The sequence below is a fragment of the Mandrillus leucophaeus genome, unplaced genomic scaffold (assembly GCF_000951045.1).
Source record: "Mandrillus leucophaeus isolate KB7577 unplaced genomic scaffold, Mleu.le_1.0 Scaffold341, whole genome shotgun sequence".
NCBI classification, from domain to species: Eukaryota; Metazoa; Chordata; class Mammalia; order Primates; family Cercopithecidae; genus Mandrillus; species Mandrillus leucophaeus.
The window spans coordinates 1,018,638-1,033,052 of NW_012103599.1; the positions used below are offsets into that span (position 1 = coordinate 1,018,638).

The following is a 14,415-nucleotide window of genomic DNA, read 5'->3' on the forward strand; positions in this document are numbered from 1 at the left end:
GGTTGCAGTGAGCTGAGATCCGGCCACTGCACTCCAGCCTGGGCGACAGAGCGAGACTCCGTCTCAAAAAAAAAAAAAAAAACAAACAAACAAATGATAAAGCATCCAGAACACACAAATACCCTTAGAAATCAGTAAGGAAAAGAATCCAATAGGAAAATGGCAAAAGACTTGAATATATAATTTTACAGAGGAGGAAAGAGAAATGGCTAACAGACACATGAACAGATATTCAACCTCTTTGGTAATCAGGGAAATGCAAATTTAATCCATGACTACCTATCATTTCACATCCACTAGTTGGTAAAAGTTACAATGTTAGATAATATCAAGTATTGGTGAAGTTATATAGTAATAGGAACTCAAATGCTACTAACGGGAATGTAAATTTGGTTTACACACTTTTGAAAAAAATGTGGCATCGTCTGATTGAGGATGAACCTATGAACCAACAACATTATTCTTAATTTTAAGCCCTAGAAAACCTCTTGTACATGTACGTCCAGAAATAGGTAGAGGGATATTTGAGTAGCACTCTTTGTAACTAAAAACAAAACAAAACAGCAAACAACCAAAATATCCATCAACAGAAGAATGCATAAATCATGGCATATTCATAAAATGGAATATGTAAAAATAAATTAAAGCAACATTTACTATAGATATATCTTACAAACACTGAAAACAGCAAGTCACAAAACATTGTATACACTGTTAAAGTTAAAAAAATGCAAAACAAAATACGTTATTTAGGGAACCATTTATGATAGAACTATAAAGACAAGAAAGGAAATGATAAATATGAAATTCAGGATACTGGTTACTCCCGAAGGAATGGAGGGAAATGGTATCAGAGAAATATACATAGGGAGGGGATCTCAAAGTCATGGTCATACTTGGTTTTTGTTTTTTTTTTTTTCCCAGACGGAGTCTTGCTCTTCGCCCAGGCTGGAGTGCTGGAGTGCAGTGGAGCGACCTCGGCTCACTGCAAGCTCCACCTCCTGGGTTCACGCCATTCTCCTGTCTCAGCCTCCCGAGTAGCTGGGACTACAGGCGCCTGCCACTATGCTCGGCTAAGTTTTTCTATTTTTTGGTAGAGACGGAGTTTCACCGTGTTAGCCAGGATGGTCTTGATCTCCTGACCTCGTGATTCGCCCTCCTCGGCCTCCCAGAGTGCTGGGATTACAGGCGTGAGCCACCGTGCCTGGCCCATACTTGGTTTCTTAGGCTGGATGGTAGACACATGACTTTTTTCTTCCTATTCTTTAATAGCAAATGTTATAAATATTATTTTCAATCTATTCAAGATTTAATGAAAAACGTTTTAAAAAAACAAAACCTCAAAACAAAAAGTAAACATATGGAAAAGTGCTTACTGTTTTTAGTAATAAAAGCAATTTTTTTTTTTTTTGCTGGAGTCTCACTCTGTCACCCAGTCTGGAGTACAGTGGTGTTATCTCGGCGCACTGCAATCTCTGCCTCCCGGGTCCAAGGGAGTCTCCTGCCTCAGCCTCCCAAGTAGCTAGGATTACAGGCACATGTCACCAAACCCAGCTAATTCTTGTATTTTTAGTAGAGATGGGCTTTTGCTATGTTGGCCACGCTGGTCTCGAACTCCTGACCTCAGGTGATCCACCCGCCTCGGCCTCCCAAAGTGCTGGTATTACAGGCCTGAGCCACCATGCCTGGCCGTCAGTCTGTTTTAAATGGTGCCTCAATTTGCTTTTATTGGCTGGGCGCAGTGGCTCATGCCTGTAATCCCAGCACTTCAGGAGGCTGAGGCAAGTGGATCACCTGAGATCAGGAGTTTGAGACCAGCCTGGCCAACATGGTGAAACCCCATCTCTACTAAAAATACAAAAATTAGCTGGGCGTGGTGGTGCGTGCCTGTAATCCCAGCTACTCAGGAGGCTGAGGAAGGAGAATCGCTTGAGCCCGGGAGGCAGCGGTTGCAGTGAGCCAACATCACGCCACTGCACTCCAGCCTGGCTGACAGAGGGAAAATCCATCCCCACAAAAAAAAAAAAAAAAAAAAAAAAAAACACACTGACCAAAAAAAAAAAAAAAAAAAAAAATTCCTATTTAAATGCAAGGTGTATTGGGACTAGTAAATGTGCACTGTTGGCACTGTTAATACAGCTGACCATTTAACAACATAGTTTGCAACTGTGAAAGTCTGCTTATATGTGGATTTTTTCCAATGAATATAATTCTTTGGAGATTTGTGAAAAACTTTGAAGACAAATTGTGTAGCTGAGAAAAATTTTAAAAAGAAAAAGATGTCATGAATGCATAAAGCATATGAAGATACTAGCCTATTATTTACTACCATAAAATATATACAAAACTTACCCACATAAACAGGGACCCTGCATGGCACCATTTGTAGTAGAGAAAAATGTAAACAAATGTAAAGAAACATTATTAAGTCACAACTGAAAAAAACTGCAGTACATACTGCACTACTGCCATAATTTTGTAGCCACCTCTTGTTGCTACTGTGATGAGCTCAAATGTATCTGCTTAAAATGCCATGTGATGCTACTCATCTCCAGGTGAGCAGTTGTTGCTTCAGTAAATTATACATCACAGTAAAGAGTGATTTCTCATAGTTCTTGTGTATATTTTATTGTGTTTAGTGCAACCATAAACTTTGAATAATCCATGAGGCCTACATAAAGTGCCAATGGTGATGCTGGAAGTGCTTCTAAGAAGCAGAGAAAAGTTATGACATTACAGGAAAGAGGTGAATTGCTTGGTATTATAGATTGAGATCTGTAGCTACAGCTGCCCACCATCTCAAGACATATGAATCCAGTGTAAAGACCACTGTAAAAAAAAGAAAAGGAAATTTGTAAGCCAGTAGGCATGAAAACCTTGCACTCTTTGTGAAATACTGCTTTTTTGTTGTTGTTGTTTGTTTGTTTTTTTTGAGATGGAGTCTTGCTCTGTTACCCAGGCTGCAGTGCAGTGGCACGATCTCGGCTCACTGCAACCTCTGCCACCCAGTTTCAAGCGATTTTCCTGCCTCAGCCTCTGGAGTAGCTGGGATTACAGGTGTGTGCCACCACACCTGGCTAATTTTTGTATTTTTAGTAGAGATGGGGTTTCAGCATCTTGACCAGGCTAGTCTTGAACTCCTGACCTCATGATCCACCCATCTTGGCCTCCCAAAGTGCTGGGATTACAGGTGTGAGCCATTGCACCCAGCCTAGAAATACCATTTTATCTCATATTGAAAATGCAGCTTTTATGTGGGTACAGGATTGCTGTAAGGAAAGTATACCTGTAGACTAATGATGTGAGAAAAAGTGAAGTCATTACAAGACAAGGCAAAGGGAAGGTAAAGGATCTAAAACTGGAGAATTTAATGCCAGCAAAGGATAGTTTGATAATTTTAGAAAGAGGTTTGACTTTTTAAAATGCCAAGAGATAGGAGAGGCAGTTTCTACTGACCAAGCAGCAGCTTCTGCCAACCAAGAGGCAGCAGACAAGCTCCCAGATACCATTACAAAAATCACTGAAGAGGGGGAATATTTGCCTGAACAGGTTTTTTTTTTTGGTGGTGGTTGTTTTTCTGAACAGATTTTTAATGCAGATAAAAGTGCCCTATTTAGAAAAAAAAAAAGCAACAATGGACTTTTGTTAGTAAAAAAGAGAAGTGAGCACAAGGATTTAAGGCAAAAAGGGATAGGCTAACTCTACTGTTTTGTACAAATGCAGTCAGGTTTATAATCAAGACTGCCCTTACTTACAAAGCTGCTAACCCCTGAACCTTGAAGGGAACAGGTAAAAGCCAGCTGCCAGTATTCTGGCTGAACAATGAAAAGTTCTAGATGAGAACCCATTTTATGGATTGGCTCCATGGGTGTTTTGTCCATGAAGTCAGGAAGTATCTTATTAGTTAAGGGAATGCCCTTTAAAGTTCTTTTGATATTGGACATTGCATCTGGCCACCCAGAACCCCGAGTTTAACACCAAAGGTCTTGAAGTGGTCTACCTGCCCCTGTAAAAACAACATCTAGGCCGGGCACTGTGGCTCACGCCTGTAATCCAAGTACTTTGGGAGGCCAAGGCGGGTGGATCGTCTGAGGTCAGGAGTTAGAGACAAGCCTGACCAACATGGCAAAACCCCATATACAAAAATTAGCCAGGTTTGGAGGTGGGCATCTATAATCTCAGCAACTCAGGAGGCTGAGGCTCGAGAATCGCTTGAACCCGGGAGGCGGAGACTGCAGTGAGCTGAGATGGCGTCACTGCACTCCAGCCTTGGTGACAGAGCGAGATTCTGTCTCAAAAAAACAAAACAAAACAAAACAAAACTAACAACAACAACAACAAAATACATTTCTAATTCAGCTTCTAGATCTAGGGTCTTAAGGACCTATAAGGCTCATTATACATGGTACTTTATATTAATAGAAAGGAGTATCAGCGCTATGGAAGAGAACTCTGATAGAGAGAACATCACAAGTCTGGAAGGTTTATACCACTGAAAATGTCACCACTGTTTACAGAGAAAGCCATCAGGCCCAAGACAATCAATTCCTGCTGGAGAAAACTGTGTCCAGAGGTTATGCATAACTTCACAGGATTTACAACAGGGCCAATCAAAGAAATCATGAAACAGTTGTAGATATGGCTTAAAAGGTGGAGCGTGAAGGGTTTTAAGACATGGATCATGGAGAAATTCAAGAGCTAATAGAAACTATACCAGAGGAATTAACAGAAGATGACTTGATGGAGATGAGTGCTTCTGAACCACTGCCAGAAAATAAGGCAGAAAACATGGAAGCAGCAGTGCCAGAAAACAAATTGACATGAGACAATCTGGCACAAGGGTTTCAATAACCTAAGACTGCTTCTGACTTCTTTTACAATATGGACTCTTTATGATAAGGGCGCAGAAACTAAGGCAAATGGTGGAAGAACCACATGGAAACATTTTTAGAAAAATGAAAAAGCAAAAATATCAGACAGAAATTGTGATATCCATACAGATGGATTCAAAGCTGAATTCTACCAGACATTCAAAGAAGAATTAGTACCAATCCTATTGACACTATTCCACAAGACAGATAAAGAGATAATTCTTCCTAAATCATTCTAAGAAGCCAGTAGCACCCTAATACCAAAACCAGGAAAAGACATAACAAAAAAAGAAAACCACAGACCAATATCCCTGATAAACATAGATGCAAAAATCTTTAACAAAATTCTAGCTAACCAAATCCAATAGCATATCAAAAAGATAGTCCACCATGATCAAGTGGGTTTCACGCCAGGGATGCAGGGATGGTTTAACATACATGAGTCAATAAATGTGACACACCACAAAAACAGAATTAAAAATCACATGATCATCTCAACAGATGCAGAAAAAGCAATTGACAAAATTCAGCACCCCTTTATGATTAAAAGCATCAGCAAAATTGGCATACAAGGGACATACCTCAATGTAATAAAAGTCATCTATGACAAATCCACAGCCAACATAATACTGAATGGGGAAAAGGTGAAAGTATTCCCTCTGAGAACTGGAACAAGACAAGGATGTCCACTCTCACCACTTCTCCTCAACACAGTACTGGAAGTCCTAGCCAGAGCAATCAGACAAGAGAAAGAAATAAAGTGCATCCAAATCGGTAAAGATGAAGTCAAGTTGTTGCTGCTTGCTGATATAATTGTGTACCTAGAAAACCCTAAAGACTCCTCCAAAAAGCTCCTATAACTGATAAATAAATTCAGCAAAATTTCAGGATACAAAATTAATATACATTAATTAGTAGCTCTGTTATACACCAACAGCAACCAAGCTGAGAATCAAATCAAGAACTCAACCCCTTTTATAATAGTTGCAAAAAAAAAAAAAAAAAAAACCTCAAAAAACTTAGGAATATACCTATCCAAGGAGGTGAAAGACCTCTACAAGGAAAACTACAAAGCATTGCTGAACTAAATCACGGACGACACTAACAAATGGAAACACATCCCATGTTCGTGGATGGGTAGAATCAATTTTGTGAAAATGACCACACTGCCAAAAGCAAACTACAAATTCAATGCAATTCCCATCAAAATACCACCATCATTCTTCACAGACCTAGAAAAACAATCCTAAAATTCACATGGAACCAAAAAAGAGCCCACATAGCCAAAGCAAGACTAAGCAAAAAAAGAACAAATTTGGAGGCATCACATTACCTGATTTCAAACTATACTATAAGGCCATAGTCACCAAAACAGCATGGTACTGGTATAAAAATAGGCACATAGACCAATGGAACATAATAGAGAAGCCAGAAATAAACCCAAATACAGCCAACTGATCTTTGACAAAGCAATCAAAAACGTAAAGTGGGGAAAGGACACCCTATTCAACAAATGATGCTGGGATAATTGGCAAGCCATATGTAGGAGAATGAAACTGGATCCTCATCTCCCAACTTATACAAATCCACTCAAGATGGATCAAGGACTTACATCTAAGACCTGAAACTATACTACTTCTATACTACTTCTAACTTCAGAAAAAGCCCTTCTAGACATTGGTTTAGGCAAAGATTTCATGACCAAGAACTCAAAAGCAAATGCGATAAAAACAAAGATAAATAGGTAGGACTTAATTAAACTAAAGAGCTTTTGTATGGCAAAAGGAACAGTCAGCAGAGTAAACAAGACAACCCACAGAGTGGGAGAAAATCTTCACAATCTATACCTCTGACAAAGGACTAATATCCAGAATCTACAATGAACTCACAAACAAATTAGCAAGAAAAAAACAAACAATTCCATCAAAAAGTAGGCTAAGGACATGAACAGACAATTCCCAAAAGAATATACACAAATGGCCAACATATGAAAAAATGCTCAACGTCACTAACGATCAGGCAAATGCAAATCAAAACCACAATGCAATATCACCTTACTCCCACAAGAATGGCCATAACCAAAAAAAAAAAAAAAAAAAAAAGATACTGGTGTGGATGCAGTGAAAAGGGAATACTTCTGCACTGTTGGTGGGAATGTAAACTAGTACAACCTCTATGGAAAACAGTGTGGAGATTCCTTAAAGAACTAAAAGTAGAACTACCATTTATTTGATCCAGCAATCCCACTACTGGGTATCTACTCAGAAGAAGTCATTACATGAAAAAGATACTTGCACATGCATGTTTACAGCAGCACAATTTGCAATAGCAAAAATGTAGAACTGGCCCAAATGCCCATCAATCAATGAATAAAGAAGCTATGGTGTATACATATGATGGAATATTACTCAGCCATAAAAAGGAATGAGTAAATGGCATTTGCAGCAACCTGTATGGGATTAAAGATTATTTATTCTAAGTGAAGTAACTCAGGAATGAGAAAACCAAACATTGTATGTTCTCACTCATTAAGCAGCAGCTAAGCTATGAGGATGCAAAGGCATAACAATGATACAGTGGACTTTGGGGACTTGGTGGGAAAGGGTGGGAAGGGATGAGGGATAAAAGACTGGGATGAGGGATAAAAGACTATCAACTGGGTTTAGTGTATACTGCTCGGGTGATGGGTACACCAAAATCTCACAAATCACTACTAAAGAACTTACTCCACTTTGGGAGGCCGAGGCAAGTGGATCACAAGGTCAGGAGTTCAAGACCAGCCTGACCAACATGATGAAACTCTGTCCCTACTAAAAATAAAAAAATTAGCCGCGCATGGTGGTGGGCACCTGTAATCCCAACTACTCAGGAGGCTGAGGCAGAAGAATTGCTTGAACCCGGGAGGCAGAAGGTGCAGTGAGCCAAGATTGCACCACCGCACTCCAGCTTGGGCAACACAGCGAGACTCTGTCTCAAACAAAACAAAACAAAAAACAAAACAAAACAAAACAAAAAAAACTTACTCATGTAACCAAATACCATCTGTTCCCCAAAAACCTACGGAAATTAAAAAAAAAATTATGTCTGTAAAGTTATACTGAGTGTGCTTGCCTCTTCTGCCTCCCCTGATACCTCCTCCACCTCTTCTGCCTCTGCCACTCTTTAGATAGCAAGATCAACCCCACTTCTTCCTCTTCCTCCTCCTCCTCCACAGACTCCTCAACATGAAGGCAAGGAGGATGAAGCCCTTTATGATGATCCACTTCCACTTAGGAAGAGTAAAATACATTTTCTCTTCTTTATGATTTTCGTTTTTTTTTTTTTGAGATGGAGTCTTGCTCTGTCACCCAGGCTACAATGCAGTGGTGTGATCTTGGCTCACTGCAGACTCCGTCTCCCGGGTTCAAGTGATTCTCCTGCCTCAGTCTCCCGAGTAGCTGGGATTACAGATGCTCACCACTGTGCCCAGCTAATTTTTGTATTTTTTATTAGAGACGGGGTTTCACCATCTTGGTCAGGCTGGTCTCGAACTCCTGACCTCATGATCCACCCACCTTGGCCTCCCAGAGTGCTGGGATTACAGGCATGAGCCACCGTGCCTGGCCTTCTTTATGATTTTCTTAATAACATTTTCTTTTCTCTAGCTTACTTTATTGTAAGAAGACAGTATGTAATATATATAACATACAAACTATGTACCTAATGACTATATTATCAGTAAGGTTTCCAGTCAATAGCAGGCTATTAGTTAAGTTTTGGGGGGGGGTCAAAAGTTTACACAGGTTTTCAGCTGTACAAGGGATTGGCACCCCAACCTCTGTGCTGTTCAAGGTCAACTGTACTCAGACACTTTTTAGAATGTACTACATATTGTGAGCCAATAAAAATGTTCATGTAGGCTGGGCATGGTGGCTCTTCCCTGTAATCCTAGTACTTGGGGAGGCTGAGGTGGGAGGATCGCTTGAGGTCAAGAGTTCGAGACTAGCCAGGGCAACATAGCAAGACTTCATCTCTACCAAAACCCCCCATCCAACCAAACATAACCAGGTATGGTGGTGCATACCATAAGGCTGAGGTAGGAGGATCCCTTGAGCCCAGGAGTTCGAGGCTGCAGTGAGCTGTGATTGTGTCACTGCACTACAGAGTCTGGGTGACAAAGTGAGACCTTGTCTCTAAAACAAAAAATGTTCAGGTACTGTGCCCCAGTCATCTCATGCTGGAAATTTTAATTTAACAAAAGAAAAAGATACATTGTAGTATAAACTATACCACATTCAAATTCAACTTAAATTCTAGTATATTAATTTTAGGAAATAACGTAACCATTAGAATTATAATTTAAACTCTAATTAAAAAATAAGAATTTAAGATTATAAGTATATTATGACTACAGTATATTAATCTGAAGAATATAACCACTAGAATAACAGTTTAAACTTTAATTGAAAAATAATTTAAGATTATACATATGGCTATTATAAAATATATATGCATAAAGGCATACTACTTAGTTACCATACTGAATGGTAACACCAAAAATTAAAAATGTAGTATTGCCTATAACTCCTTTGTAAGGTTTATATTATGTAGTTTTTGTTGCTGTTGTTCCGTGTTTTTTTTGTTTGTTTTTTTTAGACGGAGTCTCGCTCTGTTGCCCAGGCTGGAGTGCAGTGGCATGATCTCGGCTCTCTGTAACCTTCACCTTCCGGGTTCAAGCAATTCTCCCTGCCTCAGCCTCCCAAGTAGCTGGGATTATAGGTGCCCACCATCACACCTGGGTAATTTTTGTATTTTTTAGTAGAGAGGGGTTTCACCATGTGGGCCAGGCTGGTCTTGAACTCCTGACCGCCCGCCTCGGCCTCCCGAAGTGCTGGAATTACAGGCGTGAGCCACTCATGCCCGACCTCTTGTTTGTTTTTTGCAATATAAAAGGAGAAAACCTCCTCTACAGACAGCAACACTTAAGGAGACCTGTTGACTACAGGAATTCATTCTAGTAAATGTATACAAAAGGAGGACATTTAAGAATTGTAGTCATGGTAAAATATTCCAAAAACAAAAGCAAGAAACAAAGCACCTGATTGTCTGTTACTAAATGTCTATGACCTAAAGAAGTATGTACTGTTCCATAATCATCTGGCTTACAAAGATGGTAGGGTGTATTTTGTTGTTGTTTTCTTAAACCTCCCAAATAATAAAATTAACACCAGAAATCAGTCAATTCTAAAAGCAGGAAACAGGTTTCTTTCTTTTACTATCACAGTTCACCTGCTGAATTACTTGCTTTCCTTCTGAGAGTCTAGAATTTTGGTACATGTCAGAGAGAGGGTGCCTACATGACCAGACCCTGATAAAAACCTTTGGCACTGAGTCTCTAATGAGGTTACCACATTTCACACCTGCTGTCACAACTCATTGCTGAAGGAATTAAGTAAGTCCTATGTGACTTGACTGGCAGAGGACCCTTTGAAGCTTGCTCCTGGTTTCCTCCAGATTTCACTCCACACACTTTTTCCCTTTGCTGACTTTACTTGGTATTCTTTCAGTGCAATAAATCACAGGCACCAGTAGTATAACTATATGCTGAGTCCTGTGAGTCCTCCTAGCAAATCACTGAAATTGGGGACAGTCTTGGGGACTGACACACCCATAAATTATTTCACCTAATCTGCACAGCTTCCCTATAGATAAAGTAGATATCATTATCCTTACTTTATAAGATTAGAAAATGCAGGATCATAGAAATTAAGTGACCTGGAAAAGCACAATCAATGGTAAGGTCAGGATCTGAACACAAGTTTTTTGCTCCCAAGTTTACTGCTTGTAAGTTCCCTCGGGGGAAGGAAGCAGAAACTCAAATATTGAAGATTCACAATAAATAGTAGCTTTTAAGATAAATGGTCTAATAGTAGTTTCAAGTTAATAAAATTTCCTGAGCCTTGGCTTTTCTAATTTTTAAAATTAAATATACGGCACTATGGAGTATGGTAGGGTTGTGGGAGAGGGGAATAAGTATATGCTATTAAAGAATAGTAAATTCTACACAGATTACTTATTATTGTCAACCACTTTTCTGTTTCTTTTTTTTCCTCTCTCTCTTTCTGACACAGGCTCCTGCTCTGTCACCCAGGCTGGAGTGCAGGTACAATCATAGTTTACTACAGCCTCCAACTCCTAGCTCAAGCGACTCTCCTGTCTCAGCCTCCTGAGTAGTTGACACTACAGGTACACAACCTACACTTGGCTAATTTTTAAATATTTTTCATAGAGAGGGGGTCTTGCTTTGTTTTCCAGGCTGGTCTCAAACTCCTGGCCTCAAATGATTCTTCTGCCTCAGCCTCCCAAAGTGCTGAGATTACAGGTGTAAGCCACTGTGCCTGGCCTATTTTTTCTTTTCCATAGTTCCTTAAGGCCCTTATGTCATACTGTGGTATTGGACAGTCTCAGTTTGAAGATCTTGATGCAGAAAGCCTTGAATACCTTTTAGTAAAATCTTTAAAGCAGAGTCGCAGTTTATTATGATGTCTGAAGAGCTTTGGGTCACTAGGTATTTCAGATAGAAAAACCTGGGCAACTTCCAAAGGCCCCTGCAAAATAAGAAAATAAAACAAGAAGTGTTTTTTGGTTTTTTTTTGTTATCTCTAAAATCACAGACAGAATTTACTCAAATGATTTTTCTTAGCACTGACATGGCTACATTTAAGCTTAATACATATGTGCCTACGTCTATATTAAAACTCCACAGACAGACTGTTTCAGTATTTTCTAATTTCATCCTACATTCTTATCTACTGTAATTAACTTCTTATTAGTTTATTCTTCAAAAAAACAGAACAGGAACTCAAGGACTGACTACTGTGTTCATTAATGTATTTTGCTTTGTATTTTTCACATTTTAAAATGGATCCAGGATGTAAAAGTTGTCAAGCTACTACATTTGCCAGTCCGCTGATTATCAGAGTTGATTTTGCTAAAACAGCTTCCCTCAGTATTCCAAAGGTGCTCCGGACATTGTGTTAAAGAAGATATCTTTTGTAAGCTACATCATTTGCAGATAAAACCTTAAAATCAAGCATGTTTCTAGGAGGTAAAGGTCTTAAGGTATTTATTTCAGTTTTGGTGGGGCATTTTTTGGCTTTGTTCCTTTAATCTGAAAAGTAGTTAAGACATGGTAAAGGAAATCTTACTTGAAGCCTTTCTGAATTTTCCCTTATCATGGAATATTCCTAAGACTGGGGCCATGCCTAAAATCATCAACAAGATAATTTTAATGAACCAATCACAAAGACTAATGGGGATGGCTTCTAATCTGCATATGACAAAAGAACAGTAATTTATTGTGTCACTATATTATTCAAATTAAAAAAAATGATTCCATATCACTTATTTAATCCTCACAGCTTATTGTAAAGGAGATCTGGGGAAGGTAACATCAGGGAGAACCTAACATAGTAGAGGTTCACATATATGTGCACAGCTCGGAAAACGAGTCTTTGTTTTAAAGATCACAGTCTTTTAGTACAAGCTTTTTAAGGAAATATTATTTTAAGTGAATTGATTCCTTCTTAATAGAATATATAAGAATGCATAGATAGAAAAATACAGGCAGTAGAGAAGGTAGATGCTTTTCATTTGACTTAACAATTATTTGTGATCTGAAATTATCCCAAATCATATTTACAGCTTAAATCATACAGTGCTAGCAAAAAGCACTAACCTGATTCACTGTTGTGCCTACAGATCCCTGGAGTACCATCTGAAGCATTTTGGGGTCTGCAGGATCCTGATGTGTTGCAAATGCCAACTCCTGTGTCTTTTTCTGCATATCCTCAATAGCAACTTCAATTGGTGTTAAGATGATCTGAGTAAAAGAGCATCTGTTAAATTGGTGTACTGACTGAATACTATTTAATGAACTTTATGTATAATCAACTGAAATTAGAAAAAAAAATCAATTGTAAACTTTTATGTAACAATAAAATTCCAAACTTGGATCCCCAAATGAAAAAAAAAAAAAATCAACCTTTTAAAGAAAAAGCTGGGGGTGAATTAGGATCTTAGAAAAGAAGTAAAAAATTAAGGACTCAAAAATGGGTAAAGTTCTAATATGTTATGGTGTAAGGGATGGTACATATCTTCTGGTACATCTAAGTTGTTGTTACATGGCTTGAATATATTTGCTTCACTAATGCTGTTTGCTCATTTATGGACTTACCTCTTCTTTGTGAGTGACATTGACCCTTGTTTTAATATAAGGAAAGGCATGAGATGTAGTCAGAATGGTTTTCCTTTTGAATTGTTCATGAAGTTCCCCATGGGCACGGCCATCTAAAGTAAAGGGTGTACAGTACATGAATCGGCGAAGATTATAATTTTTGTCAAAATAGGTGATTCTGTCCTTCATCTCATATGTGTCAAAGTATGGCTCCACATAGGTAATCTGAATATACGCCTAGGAAAGAAAAAAGTACTTCATTTCTTCACTGTTAAGTCATCATTTAGTCTTTCTTAAAATTGCACAGAGGATCTCAAAGAGATGCCTACATGTCATCATAGTCGAATCAACTATACCTTGTTAGGATCTAATTTACACTTGTCTACAGGATTAGAGTCTTTGATTACTTCAACCACATCCTCTCCAAATCTTTCTCCATAAAATCCCTACAATAAAGAAAAAGAAACATTTTATATGAAGTTAAAGAGATTGGGAAACAGAGAAGGCCTGAGGGTGACTCCTGAGCAAAATTAGGAGAATTAGTGCATTCTGTACAATCATATCAATAATTAAAACATAATGATTTAGGCTTATAAAAATTATACTAGCTTATAAATTAGCATGGTCTCGGTCCATATTTATTTGACATTATTCCAATCCACAAACTTTAAATAACACAAAATATCAGAAAACAACAATTTTCTCCAATAAAAACACAGGATTCCACAAGAAGTCCTCAAGAGAAACAAAAGGGAACAGAAAGCAAAGACAAAAGAAACTCATTATTGTTGATGTATAAAAATCTTAGTTTTACTGAGTTTGTTGTGGCTTGCTTTTTACAGACCATGGGTCAATGAATAAACATCCATTTTTAGGAACTATTTTTTTAATCCCAGAATTTTCAAATAAAAGCATTGACCTGTTGAAGTTCATATAGGTTTACATTTTGAAAAGGCAACCTTAGGTCAAGAATATAGTGACTATTCCACATGACACTGAGTAGCAGCGTGGGCAAAGGATGAAGCTATTCAAAAGGAAAAATCGAATTTGAATCTTCAAAGGAGAAACCCCCACTGCTCTCCCAAAGGTGATTTTTATAATTAAGTTTGATAAATACAGTCTCAATTAATATTTCCCAAGACTTACACCTAACCTCTTGAAAAATAAAAAGTAACAGTTTGAGCCAATTTATGTCAGTTTGGCCAGAGAAGTCACCAATAGGAATATAACATCAAGAAATTAACATCAGTGAGAATAAAAACAAGCCTAGAGTACTACTTCTCCAACTGCTTTGTGAATAGAAATCGCCTGGGATCTTGTTAAAATGCA

The 14,415-nt window shown here is 38.4% G+C and overlaps 1 protein-coding gene across 1 annotated transcript in view; it reads right to left on the reverse strand.

The window, feature by feature from the left end:
* The window catches only part of DOCK7 (dedicator of cytokinesis 7), a 235,089-nt gene that overhangs the window by 8,033 nt on the left and 212,641 nt on the right, over positions 1–14,415 (reverse strand). The window contains exons 43-46 of the mRNA XM_011988949.1: positions 13,443–13,532; positions 13,087–13,323; positions 12,589–12,732; positions 11,352–11,458 (exon numbers count right to left, since the gene is read on the reverse strand). Coding sequence (XP_011844339.1) covers positions 11,352–11,458; positions 12,589–12,732; positions 13,087–13,323; positions 13,443–13,532 — 578 coding nt within the window. The remainder of the gene's footprint in view (positions 1–11,351; positions 11,459–12,588; positions 12,733–13,086; positions 13,324–13,442; positions 13,533–14,415) is intronic.